Genomic DNA, 19837 nt, shown 5'->3' with positions numbered 1-19837 from the left:
ACATTGCTAAAGGATCGTATCCTATGTTTCAAACTAACCGGGCAATCAGTGGATCCCAGGTTTGCGTGCGAGACACCGCCGCTTCCGACGGCGGGTCGGCGGTGGACTCGGATTGCGTCATCTTGGCGGCATGGGCCGCCTCGATTCCTTATCCTCGCCAAATGGGGACTTCGTCCCCATTACATTGTCCTCAGAATAAATTTCGAAAAACGAGAACAAGAGAATAAATTTATAATAGAAATGTGAGGCACATGATGTTTTTCCCGCGCCAAATATTTCTAGCCTACTACACTTTTTCTAAGCGGTTGTTTCTGTTGCAGTTGTTTACTGTGGCGATTTATTCCGGTCACCGTGTACGAGAACTGTCATAATGGTCTACATTAAAAAGCTTTCCGATCCGCTGTTATGTAATGCTTACACTTCCTTTCGATTATACTTAATCTGTTCGCATTTTCAAAGGTACAGTGTCGACTTTTTTTTTTTGAATTTTGTAGTTAACGTGAAAGAAATATAATCTGTAAGAATGATATGCCCGAAGAAGAAGAAGAAGAAGAAGAAGAAGAAGAAGAAGAAGAAGAAGAAGAAGAAGAAGAAGAAGAAGAAGAAGAAGAAGAAGAAGAAGAAGAAGAAGAAGAAGAAGAAGAAGAAGAAGAAGAAGAAGAAGAAGAAGAAGAAGAAGAAGAAGAAGAAGAAGAAGAAGAAGAAGAAGAAGAAGAAGAAGAAGAAGAAGAGGAAGAAGAAGAATTTAATATTGTGTAACTAATGACTTATTTCTGTTGGCAGTGTATTTGTTTACGTTTACTTTCAAGAACTTCAGAACATCAGAATTATTTTAATGCTTTGGGAAAATATACGCCAAAATTACGTATTTGCGTATTTGCAGTTATGGAAGCATTACGTGTCAGTTCACATATACAGATTTTCGACCTTTTTTAAATTTTGATTTTTTTGTGGGTCTCTGCCTATTGAACGAGGTATAAAATTCTTGTCCAGCTATTTGTCGTCGCCATGGTATTTCGTCAGAAAATTCTCATAGTGTTTTCATGAGCGTTTCTTTAGCACAATTTTTTTCTTCGCGCTACGGTCCGTCACAGTTTGTGCCTTGAACCAGCCTTTTTTTACTTTCTAATCTAGGGATTGCGAAACTTCTTCCATTTTTGTCGCGATTTTCTCAAGTCCCGTTCGCAAAGAGCCGCTTCTTTCGTGTTTTGGGATTAGCTGCCTTTGCAAATCTTCCACTTCTGAGTTTGCTTGTCTTTGGTTTTAAGTTCTTCAAATCGTTTTGAGACAACACACATCGTGGATTTGAAATAATTCAACAGTTTTGCCTGCTCATGAGCGTATTGACTGGGATTTTCTTTGCGAGCGTGAAGGAATCGATCAGCGACCTGTTTATTTTGGTGATGCTATGATGTAAACAAATGGACTTATCCTGACAACAAAAGCCAAATGTAATTTGAAAATTTTAGCATCTGTTTTTATTTTGGGATGTTTCACCGAAGAAACCAAACTACCATATTTACCATATATCTATTCTGCAGCATTACTCCAACACTCTTAGATACATGAATTACGGCAAAACATTGGCTCAAAACGTTCAAGTGGCTTTGAGTCGTGTATTGTAAAATGTAAACATTGATAATCATGGCTAATGCTCAACGATTAGCTAACGTGGTCCCGAAAAAATCTTTCATCGCTAGGTTCAAATCCTGTGTAATGGGAACTATTCTGGAGTAAGTTCGAGACATCATCGCAAATTTTAGTATCGAATTGAAAGGTAGAATTCCACCAACTCCTGAAGTTTCTGAGCTTAAGGTTTCGATAATTGCTAGATATGAATTGGATTTGAACTCGTTAAAGGATTTGTGATAATGAAAAAAAAGTCATTCATATCAGTTGCATCAGCAGGAAAGTCGATTTAATTAGGTGGAAATTGTATCATACCCCGTATTCGTAACATAATTTCAAGAACAAAAAAACGTAAGTCATTTTCAATGGTCACATAATCGCATCTTACCACGCGATGGAGCTTTACGAGCTAGTCGACAGGCAACTGGCGAAGTTTGCCTTTACGCGATCCACAGCATCTCGGATGTCATTTTGGACCAGTCTGACACATCGATCCGCGGTGGAGAAAATCATCCCGGACTGTTGAGAACGCACCGAATCAATACTGGTCTTCAGTCGGTAGGATTTCATCTGGCTGAATCTGCTGAGATACTGTTGGAGCAATAGTAATGCAATTAGTAAGAGTTCTGTAAGAATTGGTAACATAATTTTACTCACCTGAGTTAGGCAAATGTTCGATGAGCTGGAGTCGGTTGGTTCAGGGACATTGCAGAGATTCAGCAGATTGAAAGTCGGTGGTGCCAATGCGATGTCGGCGTTGATATGTACGATGACATTGGCCTCGATTCTGGGAATTTTACCGTTTGCGGCCAGAATACAGTCTGTGACACGATCTATTGTGATTGGACTGGATGTCAGCGATGCACCGTGTTGATTTAGACAATTATTGGCTGGAACAGCTTGAGAGCTCATCTCAGCCGCTGCAGCATTAAGGAGATCACCAATCTGACTGACTGCTAGATTTGCGTTTGGAATTAGCATGTATGTGTAGTAAGGATCATCTTCCAACTTGGCAGGTGTGGTATAATTTCGTTCGAAAACCAAATCGTTTCGACCGGAAATTAACGAATTCAGGTCAACCATGGGATACTGTTGGAACCGGTCGATCAAGCTCGTGTATTGGGCTATTGCTAAGTCGTACCAAGTCATCCATGATGATGCCATGTTATTGTTGGCGTTCGCAACCGAGGTATTGATAGTGTTCAATGCATCATTGAACTTAGCCAGCGCTTCCGTGACCTTTCCGGAAACTGTTTCGGTAAGTGAACCTGCTGCCAGATTTCCGCTTACCAGGAGCAAGGCTCCAGTGAGAGCAAGATAGTGTTTCATTTTCCCGATGTACCACAAAACCAGATGAAAGCTAACTAATGCAGGGATGTAACTGTCAGGCTGCTTTTATATTCCTGAAACTGAAGATTTAAATGGAACTCATTGTTTCGACATGATCAACCGAAAAACAGAGTTTCTCGTGTTTTTGTTAGAACACTTGTTTTACATTCGCGTTTTTGACTCATCTCATACAAACACTACTAATCAATTTCGGATATAAATGTTTGAACCTCGATACACAATTTGTTTCTCTTCACGTATGTATCGCCTCACTTTTTCAGTCAAACAAATCAATCATTGGTGATTCCTGTTCTAGAAACTCGCTTTCGTTTATTTAAATGAATGAGAGTCTTTCTTCATTTTTATTCGCGACAAAAATTTTGCAAAATTGAAAGGAAAATAACTTTTTTACCAGCAAAATGCGTAACAGGCGCGGTATGCGCGTCAGTTTTTGCAACAGCTTATTTGCTCAGTTGTTGTTTTTATTGCCTATTGACGTAATCCTAAAGTTTTTCATGTTCATTGACGTTATTAATTCGATTTTCATGTGTTTTAGGGAAAGAACGGTTTCTTTATGTTATTTTGCTCTAATGAGAATTGTGTTGTTTATCGTTAGAAATGTGTTTATCGGCTTAAAAGGAAGCTTTTTCCCTGAAGAGATAGGTTTACGTCAGCAATACTAAAGAAAGAAATGTTTGTTCAACTGACTCACAACTGGAGGTTGACTTTCTAGAAATATACTAGAACCTCTCAATAGAGTTTCCTTTATGATTTTTCTAGAGCATTTTAGTTGTGCTCAAAACTATTCTTGACAAGTGAGCCACTCAACCGCATTGTGATCTCCAAGTTGATGAATGGAATTGGATTGTTAGGACAAGGAGGTCAAAAGAATACACCGAACATTCGCCTCTAAATATAACAAAATTATCCGTTTTGCTTCTGGCGTTTTAATTACAAATCCGATAGACCCAATCTTCGCTATAACGGGCACTTTCTTTGAGAGAGACTTTGAGAAAATCCTAAGCCATTGCAATCTTTCGCAGATTCGACAGGTCGTTCCCTGGAGATGACTGATACTTCACTACCAAAAATAGAAAAACTTTTGAAACGGAACGCTAGATCAAGCCAAAACATAGATAAACGCTTTTGCTCCGTCAATAATGGCAAGATTGGCTTCTAAAGAATCTCCTTCTTGTGTATTTCATCGTTCATAATTCCGAAAGAGATGTGGGGAGAACTGATTATTCCACATACGCTAATCGCCTTCCAGATCAGAGATTTACTCCCAAATTCGGACATTTTCCTCTTTCGAATACGCACTGAATCATCTGGTCCATAACGATGGTGACACCCGGCTTAAAGTACTTATGGCGCAGCTTTCGGAACTTTCCCGGGATTTCCTGTAGCTGCTTCTCCGTGTACTTCGGTCTGGATGCTCGTTTGTTACGTTTGTTACGCCCTCCGCCTTCAGAATTCTGACCACCGTGCCCTGCAATGTGTCGAGCTTCTTGACCAACTTCCTGGCGTCAATTTTGTTCTTGGCGGCAGCTTTCAGTTTTGTCCGCTTGACGGCGCTTATTCCGCTCCAATTCGGTTTTTTGTTGTTGGCGGTTGGTCCTCCAGCGTGAAACCGAGCAACCATGTTATAAATCGTGGATTTCTTTTGGCCCTCCGTCGAAAAGTGCCTCGCTGATTCCGATTTCGGATGCTGTTCAAGCATCCGAATGACGCGCTCTCGGAAAAATTACCTGTTCCGCGACCTTCATCGCAAACAAAATAATACACACTTTTATTTTTTATTTATTAATTCGTTTATTTTTACAGGCTCAGTTACATAGGTTTAAAGTAGCCAAACTCTTAACTATACTTTTGCTAGAATATATTAACATTTTTCCTTAATTCTATGGTTAATAAAATAGGAAAGCGAGTTAAATAAAATAAAACACACTTAGCACGAACAATTCCCACAAAGAAGAGAACAAAACCACGCACAGTTGTTTGTTTCTCTCTGGCGCGTGTGGCGGAAAACGTTAGTCCTGCCACTTATGACCAGTCTTCAGAATGCAACTCCGTGCTGATGCGCAACAACATTTTTGTACCCGGTTGAGCTCCCACTCCTTGTGCACACATGTGCTCTGGAGAATGAGCACGCTCCGAAACACAGATGAAATATTTGGTTGTCAGCGCCGTTCTTACGCCCAGTTCTAAGCTGAGTTTTACGCTGACATCTGCGCCGTGCTTGCGCCATATTTCTATACTGCGTGCTTGAATCTGGATTGCTCTCTCTGTTGAGGTATTTTTCTTCACACAAGCGTATACGGTTCAAATGGGGGCGCGCTGTTGTTTTTATGCTTTGCTTAGAACGAACGAAGACAAAGCGGGCGCTAGAAAGTCTGCTTATGACTCATCCGTTGTTTCTCCAGCATCTTGCACAGTAAGAGACATTGTTTTTGCACAGACCTCCAGCGAGCATATCACCAAATGCCTGTCGTACCCGAAGACATATCGACCAACGCCATCACGACCCATTTCGATTTTAGGTATAGCAAAGCATTCGCAGGGCGAATTTTCCCTAATAATACATACTTTTCCCTTCCCTGTTTTTTCCCTAATAATACACACTCTTCATTTTAAAATATCTTTTTTCGCGTTCGCAACTTTTTTTGAAATCACTGTTCGTTGATTTTTCAACAACTTTGTTAAACATCACATTTTAATCAGACATCTGGATTAATTTTCATGATTTTTTGAAAAAAAAAATAAAAAAATCTATGATTTTGATCACGTTCTATTAAAAAATCAGTTGAAATTCAAATTGGTTATATGGAAATGAAAATTGTGATTTTGAGTAGCTCAAGTGCATAGAATAGCTAATATGAGGGGCTTAGAATGAAAGGGGTGTAAGTGATTTGATCGATTTCTCTACATCGACTCTCTCTTTTGGTCATAACTTAGCTGCAAACTCATTCTCTGCTGTAATTAACAATGTGGAAGATAGGTCAAGTGCTCCCGTGGCCGAGTGGTTAGCGTCAAACCTAACATGCCAGGGGTTCGGGTTCGATTCCCTTTCTGGTCGGGGAAATTTTTCTTCAAAGAAATTTCCTCTGACTTGCACTGTGATCACGCGTATTCTAGAGCTTGCCACTCAGAATGCATTCAAGGCGTGTTATTTGGCATAGAAATCTCAACTAAGTACTAATGAAAAATGACGCAAGTAACACTACGTTGAGACGGCGGAGTTCTCTAGGAACGTTAGTGCCATATAAGAAGAAGAAGATAGGTCAAAACCTCATCTATCGGAATCTATAGCAAACTCAAATTGGGACGTTTTTGTAATTGAGTTATTAACTAAAGAAAAAGTTGATGAAGAGAAATCGATCAAGTCATTTACACCCCTTGCATTCTAAGCCCCTCATATAAATTCGCATCCATTGCGGAGCCCGATCTGAAATTTTGAAATTAGCACGATGTTGCATTCTGTAACTCGACCGAGATCGACTTTTGCATTGTGCAATATGACGAAGGTCATGCCAACTCGTCTTAGGAGTTGGCAACACAATCTCATGTTATAGGTGTGAAGATCCATTTAAGGTGTGAAGAGCCATTTAAGCAACTTTGCATACTTGAAATATTCAAAAAGAATTAGATTACTTTTTGAAAAGGGCCTCTTTTTTCATATAGTACCTACAACATTTTGGTCGACATGTAGCAAATTGTTTAAATTTTTATAAAAACTACCAAAAAAAAACAATAAAAAACATAATGTTTTAAAAATTTCAATCCATTTTTCTCAAAATCGTATTTTCTTAATTCTCAGAAAAAAATATATGAACAGTCCTTACAATTTCAAACAAATCACTTATGCATCGGAAGATGGGTACCTTTACAGGAAAAAAGTTTTTCTTACAACAACTTGTCCATGTTTTTGATATTAAAAAGTTTGCTAATCACTAATTTTTGTAGGGACAGGTTATTTATTTATTTATCCAGTCTTCGCCAAGAAATTGTCGGACAGACTAAAATTTAATTATTGAATCCTTATAACAAACACATTTCTGGACATCGAATTCAAACAAGTAATACACTTCAATGAACCGTTGGTAACAAACATCCAGAGGACAACAAAATGTCTGGTTCATCTACCTGGAGCGTTGATTCGAAGCTTCCCAAGAACTTCTGCACGGTTAAGATTGTTGTTAAAAAATCGAAAACCAGCAGTCTCTGGAGAAAGTCATGTCATTTTTGCAGTGTCGGTAAGTGAATCAGTGCGCAGCGTATTTCGTATGAGGCCAGTTGTTCGTCGCTGCGCCACGGGAGATGACGAAGAGCATATCGGATGAAAGTTTTCTGCACACGTTCCAGGCGAGCATTGTGGTATGGGGTCCAAACAGTGACACCGTATTCTAATATACTGCGTACGAGAGACACTTACAACGCTTTCAGGCAAAAACATCTCTAAACGCCTGAACGGTAAAAGCCTTAGCGGTAACCGTTGCAATACGCTCCGTAAATTTTAGTTTGCTGCCGAGCACGATACCTAGATCTTTGACGGCTGCAACTCTGTCCACTTCGATCGATTCCATCATATATTCAAAAGTGATTGATGAGCAAAGCCGCCAAAAAGGTTTTAATTTTCTTATTTTTTATCTCATTTGTTTATTTTAGGCTCATTAGCATTTTAGCTGTAACAGAGCAGATTTTTTTTCTGTTCTTTTTAATCGTGTAGGGGAAAAGGGGGGAATTTGGGCCACCTAAGCAAAATGCCTAATATTTCCAAACCAATACGGTCTAAATAAAAAATGTCACATTGTATATTGATCTACACTTGTTTTCTCTCAATAAATAATGTTTAATCATTATATGAAGCTTCAATCTACGAAATGTATCATAAAATAAAAGAGATGATTTTTGGACATTAAAATTTGGTGCGGGGTGATTTGGTCCAGTGTGTGTTTTATCGAAAAAAACATACTTATGTTTATGTGAAGTATTTTGGGATTATGTTACAATCAGTAACAATGTTTTGGGATCAATACCAGGTGTCTTGGCCAGATTCCAGACCAGAAAAGTTAGATTGACACCATCTCGAATTCTGAATGAATCTTTTCACTGCTGGTTGAGCATTTTCAAAAACTTTTGATGCTTAATCAAATCCGTTCCCGATGGCCTGTGTTGCTCTTTCAAGGTCCTCCTTCTTCCAACGTTGTCTGTCCGTCCTCTTTTTGTAATTCAGTGGCATCTGGAATCAATTAGATCAAAGAAAAGTCTCAAACCTGTAGGACCAATTCACCCCACAGAAACGTGTCCATGTCACCCCACACAACACGCAAAAATTAAAATGCAATTAATTTCATTTATTGTTATCATAATTACAGTTTCGCTACATCAAATTGTTTCTCCTCTGTAGGCGAACAGAACTTTACTGCACAATACACGAAAAGTTTGTTTAATTAGCGGGAAAACCCTTAAAACCACTATCGGAAAACTCACATTTTTTGACGATCAAAGTGCTTGCTTCAATCTACTTGTGAAGTTTTACCAAAATACGGTTCAACAATAGATGGAAATGACATTATAAAAAATCCAAGTTGAGCCGTAATTTTTGAGATAAAGGAGTGGTCCAAATCACCCCATATGACCAAATCACCCCGTGTCACCCTACATGTTTACAGGTTTATCATATCTATTATTAGCACATTACACAGTTGCCATTTTTCGGCGTAAGAGTATTCCCTTCTATACCATTGCATATGGTACATTTACACAGTAGCCATTTAGGCGTAAGAGTATTCCTTCTGTTCTTCCATTATCCAGTTGAATCACCGGACAGCGGAGACAGTTGATATGATCATTGTTTGAGTTATTAATAGAACAGCAGTCCGATGTTGGGCCTGATTCTCGAATACACTTCACCGTGGAAACGAAATAAACGGCACGCCATTGAACTACGTTTTACGAGTTAGTGAAGTGTCGAAGATAATGATGAGTTCTCAGGCAGAATGAGCACTTTTCAAATGAAAAATCATTAATGAAAATTAACCTCTTCGTATCAAACTGGTATTCAATATGAGTGGAAAACTTTGTTTTCTTCGTGTGATATAATAATCTCATACAAAAATTTAATCTGAAGATAATTTGATTTCATAATGATAAATTTAGTGGGAAACTAATCTCGCATCCAGATGTCGACACCGTATTGTTGTCATCGCGAATGCGTTTCATACCGTTTCCACCGTGAAGTGTATTCGTAGTGTATTCGAGAATCAGGCCCGTTGTCTTGCAGAGCGGAGCAGTTGTATGGATGAATCGATCTTATTTCGACCGTGGATCGATCTCCATCGCTGATGATTGTTGCGGGGACGTAGTTATTCTGTAACAACACAAAGGTGGTCAATGGGAACCCTGAGTTTTGAACTCACGATCGATCGCTTACTAAGCGAACGTGCAACCAATGTGGCTATGGAGACCCCCCGCGAAAATGAAAATGACATTTTCTGATGTTCACTTCCATTCCATTTACTGAGCACCAGACCAGCAGAGCATCTACATCCATTTGAAGAGCATAGCAGTCCATACATGATGTCACTACTCGAAACAATTTCAGGTTATCTGCATATATCACCTTAGGCGATTTAAGAACAGCGCAACAACGTTTTCTTTGAAAAAAAATGACAACTACAGGAGAACCCCGATTATCTGTGAGCGGATGATCCGCAATGCGGATTATTGCAAAGGTCAGGCCCATGCACTGGTTTACACAACGTTCTAGATGAATAGTTTATCGATTTCTGTATTGATAAAACATAGTTTTCATGCTGAAACATCCTTGTTCCGTGTTTGCACCTCATTTTTAGTCCCTCATTGCGTTATCCGTGATTTTCGTTGTTCGCTGTGAGCTTGCCCGACTATTCCGGGGTTTTACTGTAATTCTAATTTTGTTCAAAGTCAAAATAGCGATGCAGTGCAATCGACAATGTTTTCGATCTTATTTAAATATGAACTTTTGTCGAAGACGTCAACTTACAATCGTCCATAGTTTGTATAATATAGAGTAGTGCGGGGCAAAGGTGCGCACCTAACTGTTGTCGTCCAATAACTCTTGAAATAAAAGCAAATAAAATCCAGTTTGCTTACCAAATTGTAACTATATATTAGGTGTACCGGTAAGTTTCTTCGGTTTTACAACAGATGGCGTACCTTGATTATTATTCCAGTGAATCAAATTTCCAGACATTCGTTGCAAAGCTTCTGTCATTGCGCGTCTTTTTCAGTTTTTATCAAAAAGTTGAGGCGTAAACAACATAGTTTTTTGCGACTTCGAATATGTCGAATTTCGTACCAACGAGAGTGTTTTTGCGGGGAGTGTTACTTCATTACATCAATATGAAGAAAAAAGATGCGGAAAGTCATCACATTTTGGTGGAAGTTTATGGTCCAACTGAGCGAACGTGTCAGACGTGATTTGTACGGTTTAAAAGTGGTAATTTTGTCTTGGAAGACGAAGAACGTTCCGGACCGCCAAAAAAGTTGGAGGCTTTACTCGATCAAGATCCGTCACAAACGCAACAAGAACTTGCAGATACACTTCGAGTAGCTCAGCAAATCATATCCGATCGTTTAAGAGCAATGGGAATGATCCGAAAGATAGGACATTGGGTGCCGTATGAATTGGAGCCACGAATCGTCGAACGTCGTTTTTTCACGTGCGAACAACTGCTCCAACGCATAAAAGAAAGGGTTTTTTGCATCGAATCGTTACTGACGATGAAAAGTGGGTTACGACAATCCTAAACGTCGGGCAACGTATGGATACTCCGGCCATGCATCAACATCGACGGCCGCGCGGAATATTCACGGCCAGAAGGTTATGCTATCTATTTGGTGGGACCAGCTGGGTGTGGTGTACTATGAGCTACTAAAACCAAATGAAACCATTACGGGGGACCTCTACCGACAACTATTGATGCGTTTGAGCCGTGCACTGAAGGAAAACGGCCACAATACGAGCAAAGACACGATAAAGTTATTTTGCAGCACGACAATGCTCGGCCGCATGTCGCGACACCGGTCAAAACATTCTTCGAAACGCTGAAATGGAAGGTCCTATCCCACCCTCCGTATTCTCTAGACATTGGTCCGTCCGATCGATGCAACATTTTGATGAAGTCAAAAATTGGATCGACTCGTGATTAGCCGACAAACCGGCCGATTATTTCCGCAGAGAGATCCCTGAATTGCCAGAAATATGGGAAAAAGTGATGAGCAATACTTTGAATACTAAACCATTTTTGCCGAATGAAGTATTAATTTTAAAAAAACGAATAAACTTTCCTGTAATCCTATTATATAACCTTCGAAGCGTAGTGCAAGCATTTCTCGCGTTGTGTTTGTAGTTGGACAAATACCTATTTTAATACAAAAAGACAAATGCGCGCTTTTGCCCCATAGTGGGGGCAAAAGTGCACACTTCTTGGATTGAACTTTTAAGATAACGTGTAACAAGAATAAATGCTTTATCATTACCAGCGGGAGAAGCATCATTACTAGAGTGTGTAGGTACCATCTAATGGGGAGGAAGGGGGTGTTGTATTATGTTTTTTTGGGTGGAGAAGGGTGGTTGTTATGGTCGAACATGATTTTGTTATGTGTTGATTAATTCTTGGCACCTAGAAATATGATAACGGGTCATCTACATACCCTGTGGAAATTTTCGGGAGAAGGAAACTGACAATATAAGACAACTGAAATTAGCAAATCAAGTTTGAAAAAAAAAACAATTTTTATTTGAAGTTCATTGTAAAGACATAAACATAAAGAAAACATAACCGTTATTGAATTGATAATAAAAAACATTTTTCATTTGAAATTCATTTTGGATTATTTTGAGGCAGTTTTGAAATTTGGTTGAATTCGTGCCTGAGGTTGTTGGCTTCCGTAAAATCAAACGCCCGATGCCGTTTGAGAGCTATACCATAGAAAGCTTTGTCCAGTACTCTGCAATGGTTCGCCAGATCCCCTAAACCGCCCTAGGTGCTTACTGGCACATCCTAGCAGTAGTAGAAATATCAATAAAAGAATTCATAAATCACTTACTGATATGAGCCTCAGAGCTTATTCAGAAATACCGAGGACTGCCGCACTCCGACGCTTCAAGGCTTCCTCCCGAAGTCGGACCATTTCGGACATTCCTGGCATTTCATTAAATTACTTTTCTTCTTGTGTATCCCGATAAAAATTTGATTGAAACCATTTTGTATTTTTTTTAGAGCAAAACGACGGTGCGAACTTTTACCCTACAGCTACTGAACACTTTTGCCCCATAAGCAATTTTTCAACTATTCGAATTTTTAAAAAAAGCTCATGAACTTTTTCACAAAAGCCAATACGCACTATTATCTACTATAGAATAAAGGTTTCCTTGATACATCCTTGATTTGGAACTTTCCAGTTATTTTAGGAAACTAAATCGCCATCCCCAAAATTAAAATAATAGATCAAAATAACGCAAAACACTTCTTACTTCATAAATTTTTGCCACTTTCATGAAATTTATCATGTTTATATGTGTGAGCAGCTGGTGTAATAACGTGTCAAAGGAATACTCTATTGCCGAAATTTCATGCTCGTTTGTTACAAAAAGGCCAATGCGCACTTTTGCCGCGAGCGCACCTTCGTCCCGTACTACTGTATGGTATTTTTGTATGGAGACTCATTAAAAAACTCATCGTAACAATTATGTGTGTAAATTCTCGCGTTTGGTTTGTTCTTCACGTGTTGCTGAATAGAAAAAGTTGCGATGACCCATTGTCATCCCCTCTAAGGGGTGAGATTGGATCAACTTTCATTTAATCATTAAGTTCAATCAATTTATTAAATTCAACAATTTGTTGAACACTCGAAACTTCATTATTAGAGAACATATCTACGTAATCAGAATTGCGTTTCACTCTAATTTACGATAGTTATTCAACAAAAAGTTCGAAGACTACCTTTCTTGACCCATTCTCACCCCTATCGACGGTATGCAAAGTTGCTTCAATGATCAATGTCTTTACACCTACAACGTTTCACTGCATTCTGAGATACAGGGAAACTTCGATATAACGTACCCTCGTTATAACGTACTCTCGATATAACATCACTCGATATAACGTACACATTTCCAAAGTGTAAAGGACATTTTTCTTCAATATTTTTTTTTCTGATAGAACAATGAATTATCTGTATTGTGATGCTAAAACAAATTTTGTATCTTCAATAAATCCTGAACTACAGCTGGTTTTGTGATTCCGGATTCTAAATGAATCAAGCTTAATCAACAGTACGAAGGGAAACATCATGAGACAAGCTAGCTTCGTCTTCTGATTGAAGTTATTCATTAAATTTACTAAAACAGCAACACAATCATGTATTATAGACTACGTTTGTGAGTACTTTGTTATGCTTCGATATAACTTACAATTCGATACAACGTACAATTTTGAAAGTGAAATGTACGTTATATCGAAGTTTACCTGTATTGCTGACAATGGCCAGTCGAGTTGGCATGAAATTCGTCATATGCAAAAGCGGTACATTGTCTTGACGCGAAACAAAAATGTGTCTGATAATGATTTTATATTGTTGATAAAGCTTGAGCAGAAATGCTAGGAAAATTTAAAAGAAATTGTTAAGTAAGGGTGAGAACTGGTCGGTGTTAAGTCAGAGCGGACCAAGTTGCAAAATAAAAAATTTCGAGTTATTGATTGCATTAGGTTGAATATCTTGTGAGTTGAATTTCACATTTATCAGATTTGTAAAGTCACGCGTAAAGCAGGAATAACTTTTCGAACTTGTTTTGAACGCTTTATGAAAACCCCGTATAACAGCAAACTTCAAAATCGTTTTTCTCGAAATCATGAAAATGTCACATGGTTCGGTCTGACTTAACACCGACCAACTACGAGTTCAAAGTATATAAATAATATCTAGTGATAATTTTATTCAAATTCCAACAATTTGCTAATGTGATACAGTGATACAGAATAACTACACTTAGAAAAATCCTTGGTAAAAGAAGCTACCAAATCTTTGGTAATGCAACTTCAGTAGAATGTACATTAGGGCCAATGAAAATGGTCATCTCTAATTTCAAAAAGTTACTTCATAGAAAATGTTCACCATGATTTTATATAGTCGATTCTCGAAAAAACACTCTATGCCAAATATTAGCTCAATCGGACTTAAGGGGGAGTGGCGCAAAGCGGTCAAAGTTTGAATTTCTTTGAAAATCGAAAAATCACCCAAGGGGGAAGTAAAGGAAATCGGGGGTTTCGAATCTTTTTTTTGATGCCAAATGTCTTAAAATTGCATGATACGGCGAGAATTAGTGTCAGCTCGATAATTTTTTTTTGTGTCAAAAATCGACACTCTGGGACTGGGTTTTTTATTCGGAATACGAAACGAAACGTATGGTTTCGAGTACCAATAAAAATAGCTATCTCGATTTTTTATTCGGAACTTGCGGCGAAATGTTGATTTGCACGATAATATAGGGTAAATGATCTTGGTTTGTCCAATTTGGGGTGTTTTTACGCAACTAGTAAATGCAAATCGATTTTTCTTCATGAAAATCACACATAATCGATACGAGTTTGGGTTTGTTGAAAAGCCCCAAGTCTCTAGTTGCTAATACTACCATAAGGTGTTGAAATTATTCAAATTTTTATGTTTTTTGACGATTTTCCTTAAAGAAGAATTATGATCATGGTTTGACCACCTCTGATCATGGTTTGCCCAAAAAAAATTATCATGGTTTGTCCGGTTTTAGAAATCTCCATTTTTGAATGAAAACATTCGAATTCACAATTAGATGTTGCATCTATCATTGCTTGAATTTACTGTCATCATATTGATTCATTCATAATTTAGGCTTTCTACAGAATATTGCCTTTTCTTGGGCATTTTAGAAGTGTTCACCTCAACACAATCAACACAGAAAAACCATACTTGTGCTATGCGCGAAGCACACCATAAACAAACATAAACAAACTGCAGCGCGCCAAGCGGTTGCCATAGAAATCATGTGGACAAAACAACATTATTGAATTGGACAACTCATGATCAGAATTGAGTTCATCAAAATGCGTTAATTTAATGGTTTAGCTATGTAAATCCGATACAAATGGTGAGCAAGCCTGATGTTTACAATATTTATAAGTGTTGTAATCCAGAAAAGGTCTGAATACGTGCCAAATAATCATCTGGTGATCGATTAAAAGTTAGCTGGAATGAGGGGCGCATTGACACAAATAGAAGGTGTATTTTATAATCCTTTAAAACATGTGATTTCGTAGAAATATACTATCAAACTACTATAAATCATGTAAAAGGCAATTTCATTTATATGTTTCGAAACATTCGAAGGCCTTATTTGACACAGGAGCGTTGAATTAGAGTATTCAAAAAAGTGGGTAAACCATGATCATATTTTCGACTGGACAAACCAAGATCATTTACCCTACCTTTTGAAAAATATTAGCTCATTCGAACTTCATTTATTAGTGTCACAGACGTAAAACTTTGAGTTTTTTTTTGAAAATGAAAGATCACCGAAAATCGGGATTTAAAAAAAAAAAAGGTTAGTGCGAAATGTCTTAAAATTGCATTACTCGTCGAGATTTACTGTTATCTCAAAAAAAAAGTTTGTAATAAATTTTTTTTTGCGCTTGGTCGTTTTTCCGTCTGAAAAATCGATTTTTAACAAATTTTTTTTTAGTTAACTGTAAATCTCGAAGGGTCATGCAATTTTAAGTCATTTATCATCAAAACATTTTTTTAAAACCCCGATTTCCGGTGATTTTTCGGTTTCCAAAAAACTCAAATTCGGTTTCTGCAACTCGAATAAAAAAAAAAGACAAAGTTCGAATGAGCTAATATTTTGCATAGGGCACCTAAAACCATATGTTTCGACTCGTACTCCGAAAAAAAAACCCAGTCCCAGAGTGTCGATTTTTGATAATTTTTTTTCGAGATGACACTACATCTCGACGTTTCATGCAATTTTAAGACATTTGGCATCAACAACCTTTTTTTCGAAAACCCCGATTTCCTTTCGATTTTCAGAAACTCAAACTTTGACAGCCTTGCGCCACTCTCCCTTAAGTCCGAATGAGCTGATATTTGACATAGGGTGTTTTTTGAGGTGGTAAACATTTTGTATAGGGTAACTTTTAGAAATTTTAGGGTTGATTTCTTCCCATTCATTGGCACCCTAATGTACATATTACCAACCGTATGTAAAATGCATGTCAGATGCAAACATGCCAATGATTCTACTGCATGGTATTGGTAACTTTGCGGTTAGCAACAATACATAAACGTAAATTATGTTTAATCATTTATAAACTTGTTCAAGGTATATGTTAAACCAACGTTGACCCGCCGGTTTATTCTGCCGGTTTGGCATTTGTTTACCTTTTCCTTGGCGTAATATGTACGAATAATTCGTCCGGCAAAAAATGACCAATAATTGGTCAATTCACAAAAAACACGTTAAAATACCGTAATGCATAGACATCCGGACACTTACGATGATAAATTCAACTACTGAAAAATATTGACATATCATAGCATGAAACATCACCGTTCCTATAGAATAAGAAGGCTTTCATGTAAGTTATGAATCAAAGACTTTCACAAAATCTTGTTATACTTGTTAGAAATTTGTCAAAAGATTTGTGTGAATTCATGAGAAAGGAAGAAATATTTTGACGTTCGCTTCGCATTGAGGCAATGTTTCCACTTTTGCATATGTCGTTTGAGTTTGAATCTCGGACGTACTATAAAATACAGAAATCGATCTCGATCGAATTGCGAAGTTTCAAATCCGATCGGGTTCTGGAATATGGGTGACTATCTGGGATAGAGTTATTACGACCCACCATAGGCATGGTCAAGAACCATATCGACGGGACAGTGAAGAAGAGATTATTTTATCCATTATATTTTTCTGTAGTAATAGGCTAGTTTGATTAAATCGATTCATTGATGATGATTCCTTATCTGTTCGATCCATTAATTGATTTAGTACAACTACATAAAGTCTATTCGATTGATTTTTGTCATCATTCATATTTTTGATGTTTATAAATATCGATATAAGAAAACCAAAGAATGTCGAGTTTCTTGTGGTCAGGTTGTATTTGTTCATCTAATTTATGTTTATTAGTTGAGTATTGCGAATGCAACATCTTTTAAATTTTTGTTTCCGGATCATTATATTACTTCATACTTTACACCTCAACTCTTACAGACCGTTTGAGGGATAACAGTTTATATAACGAACAGCTTTTGGAACAATTAGAAGATCTAAGTTTAAAAAACGGTTGATCCTAACAATAACAGTCCTATGTCAAGTCCCGGCCTTTATGCACTGAGTCTTTTACTTTCTCTGCAGTATGCCGTATGTTCATCATTCTCAACCCAAGCGCTCGAAAAAATCGAACAGCAACTTTAATAATTTTTCATGGCTTTTGGCATCCAATCTTAGCATAGTCTATTAGCTAGCACTTATTATCAATTTCTTTCTATTTTGTATAACTTTATTGGGCAATAGATTTGAATTAAAGCAACTATGTGCGGAAAGTATAAAACCTCTCATAAACTAACAAAAAACAAAATCTTATAAAATCAAAAATATGTAAACTTTTCTACAGTATTACTTTGATAGAAGATCACACATTGTGATGTAGGGAAAAACCATTGGATTGGAGCTCCTACAGGAACAAAAATATAGGTTTTGGCCAATGTTTTTGTCATTTTCCGGAAAACAAATGAACGGAAAAAAATCTTGTAGAATGGGTTTCTGTAACGCCATCAATCAAATTTACACCAATGGCTTTTGTTGAAAAAATATTTTTTATAGCTTGGTCGTTAATGGGTTAACGACACAATCACGTTTTGTCATCAAATTCTCGTATAGCTTCCTTACGTGTATCTTGACTACAGATTTTAAATCGTGTTACGGCGCCGTGGAATTTGTGCCTTGACACTTTTTTTCCAATTCATTTATTTGTAAGGCTCAATCGCATAAGCTTTGCGGAGCCGCTGATTCAAGATTTGTTCATACAGAATTTCAACTTAAATCAAAATATTAAATCAAAAAACTATTTTATTCGTTTCCAATGATACACTAATCATATTATTTTCAAGAGAATCCTCATTGAAGTTGTACTCTATTCAAAATAGTATTATATGATGTGTGCATGTGAATCCTTCAGCGAGTTCGCAATCGAAAATAATACATCGTGTATCGTGCCGGTCAGTCCAAATGAATGAATCCATTCATATCAGCCTCCCTGAAGGAGTATATAAGAAAGCCACAAACATCTGGTTTACAAGCAGTTGTTTTTCGTCGTTAGAACTCGTCGAATCTGGAAACCGCAGCTATGAGCCGTTCGTTGCTACTGATTTGTGTCCTGGGTTGTCTCGGAGCGACTTACGCCCAATTCGCGGGCGTCTCAGTAAAAGCCGATAGCCTGATTAAGTTGGCAGACAACTTGAAGGAATTTGGCACTGTTTTGGATAAATACAGTGCTACTCTGAATGGCGCTTGCAAAAGCCTAATGGATGAAGTAAACGACCTGTTGGGCCACATCAACATTACCTACACGAAATTAAACGAGAAATACGGTGCCAGCCAAAGCTACTTGGAGTATCTGATGACCAACATGCAGTACTTCAATCAAACGGTCTCCTATGCAGAATCGTCCCTTGGTATGGAGATCAGCTGGGAATCCATAGAGACGGCTGATGTTTTGAAGAAGACTGTTGATTCTGTCCTAGAAAAGTACGACAATGTGTTAAGAAGCGGTTACTATGCCGGAGACAAGGGTGATGCGTGCATTAAGCTTAACGCCAATAAGATATCCGCCGTACCAAATGCATTGAAGGAACTAACTCAATGTCTTCAAACAAAAACTAATACTGTTCAATTTGCGGCTCCCAGTGCTGTGGCCATGGTGAAAAATGTGAAAGAGGACTTCACTGCGCTTACCAACCTACTGGAAATCTGCGATCCTAGTTCTACCAGTTGCGTAAATGATGTAAGATTTCTGAGTAATGTGGATAATAATTGAGATAATTTTAATATTTTTTTAATTTTCTAGTACTTTAGCTCGATCATTGAGGGGCCTACGAGGACGCAGATGGAGCTGTACATGGTGTTCAATGTTTTGGGATGGGCCTTTGATAATGCCCGCGTCAACAATTACTACTGTGGCATTTTGGTGGATGCTTCCATTCAGGATACGATGACAGATTTGAGCAACTCTTTGAATACTTGTATGGCCTATTGAGAGTTGCTCCATATACGATGAACGTGAGTAGAGTGAAAAACATCGAAAATGGTATGATCTTTGTATTGGTTTTGGTTTCTGGAAATAATTAGAAGCATGGCAATTCGTTTAATTAAAATTAATCAATTTTTCAATGATTCCGAAAGAAAATTTTAGATCCGGTCGGAGGACTTTTCAACAGCGACTATGAAACTATCTAAATCAAGTTGAGCCTTGAATAATAATTTAGTTGTGACAGTGGATCACTCTCAATTGCACTTGAGACCAGGTTTGCCATAATAAAATCTGTGTTTTTGGTCCCAAAAAATCTTTTTATCTGTGTTTTTTCTCAGAAAATCTGTATCGAAATCTGTATCAACCCTTTGCGGTCTTTTGTCGGCTTCCAGCCACCACAGCAAAGAAGTATACTAATACAGGGCAGACTAGATTATATACAGTCTCGGATTTCTCTTCACTGTATATAATCGAATTCTGTATAAAATTAGTCAAAAAATGATTTTTATTCGTTTTTGATGCATATATTTTTGTTTTTTTTAATATAA

General features: G+C 37.7%; 2 protein-coding genes across 2 annotated transcripts; one reads left to right on the top strand and one right to left on the bottom strand.

Annotated features, from left to right (window-relative positions):
- Nucleotides 1–1892: 1892 nt before the first annotated feature.
- Nucleotides 1893–2986, bottom strand: LOC129770145 (uncharacterized). Its single transcript, XM_055772798.1, has 2 exons — nucleotides 2287–2986; nucleotides 1893–2220 (listed from the first exon to the last, which is right to left on the bottom strand). The coding sequence occupies exons 1-2, from the start codon at nucleotides 2956–2958 to the stop codon at nucleotides 2032–2034; spliced, it is 861 nt and encodes a 286-aa protein (XP_055628773.1). The 5' UTR covers nucleotides 2959–2986; the 3' UTR covers nucleotides 1893–2031.
- A 15365-nt stretch (nucleotides 2987–18351) lies between these two features.
- LOC129770664 (uncharacterized) lies at nucleotides 18352–19413 on the top strand. Its single transcript, XM_055773626.1, has 2 exons — nucleotides 18352–19043; nucleotides 19107–19413. Exons 1-2 carry the CDS (start codon nucleotides 18387–18389, stop codon nucleotides 19293–19295), a joined length of 846 nt encoding a protein of 281 aa, XP_055629601.1. The 5' UTR covers nucleotides 18352–18386; the 3' UTR covers nucleotides 19296–19413.
- Nucleotides 19414–19837: the final 424 nt, after the last annotated feature.

The sequence above is a fragment of the Toxorhynchites rutilus genome, chromosome 2, assembly GCF_029784135.1.
Source record: "Toxorhynchites rutilus septentrionalis strain SRP chromosome 2, ASM2978413v1, whole genome shotgun sequence".
NCBI classification, from domain to species: Eukaryota; Metazoa; Arthropoda; class Insecta; order Diptera; family Culicidae; genus Toxorhynchites; species Toxorhynchites rutilus.
The sequence above is the reverse complement of the archived record's forward strand: the minus strand, read 5'-3'. Positions and strand labels throughout refer to the sequence as shown.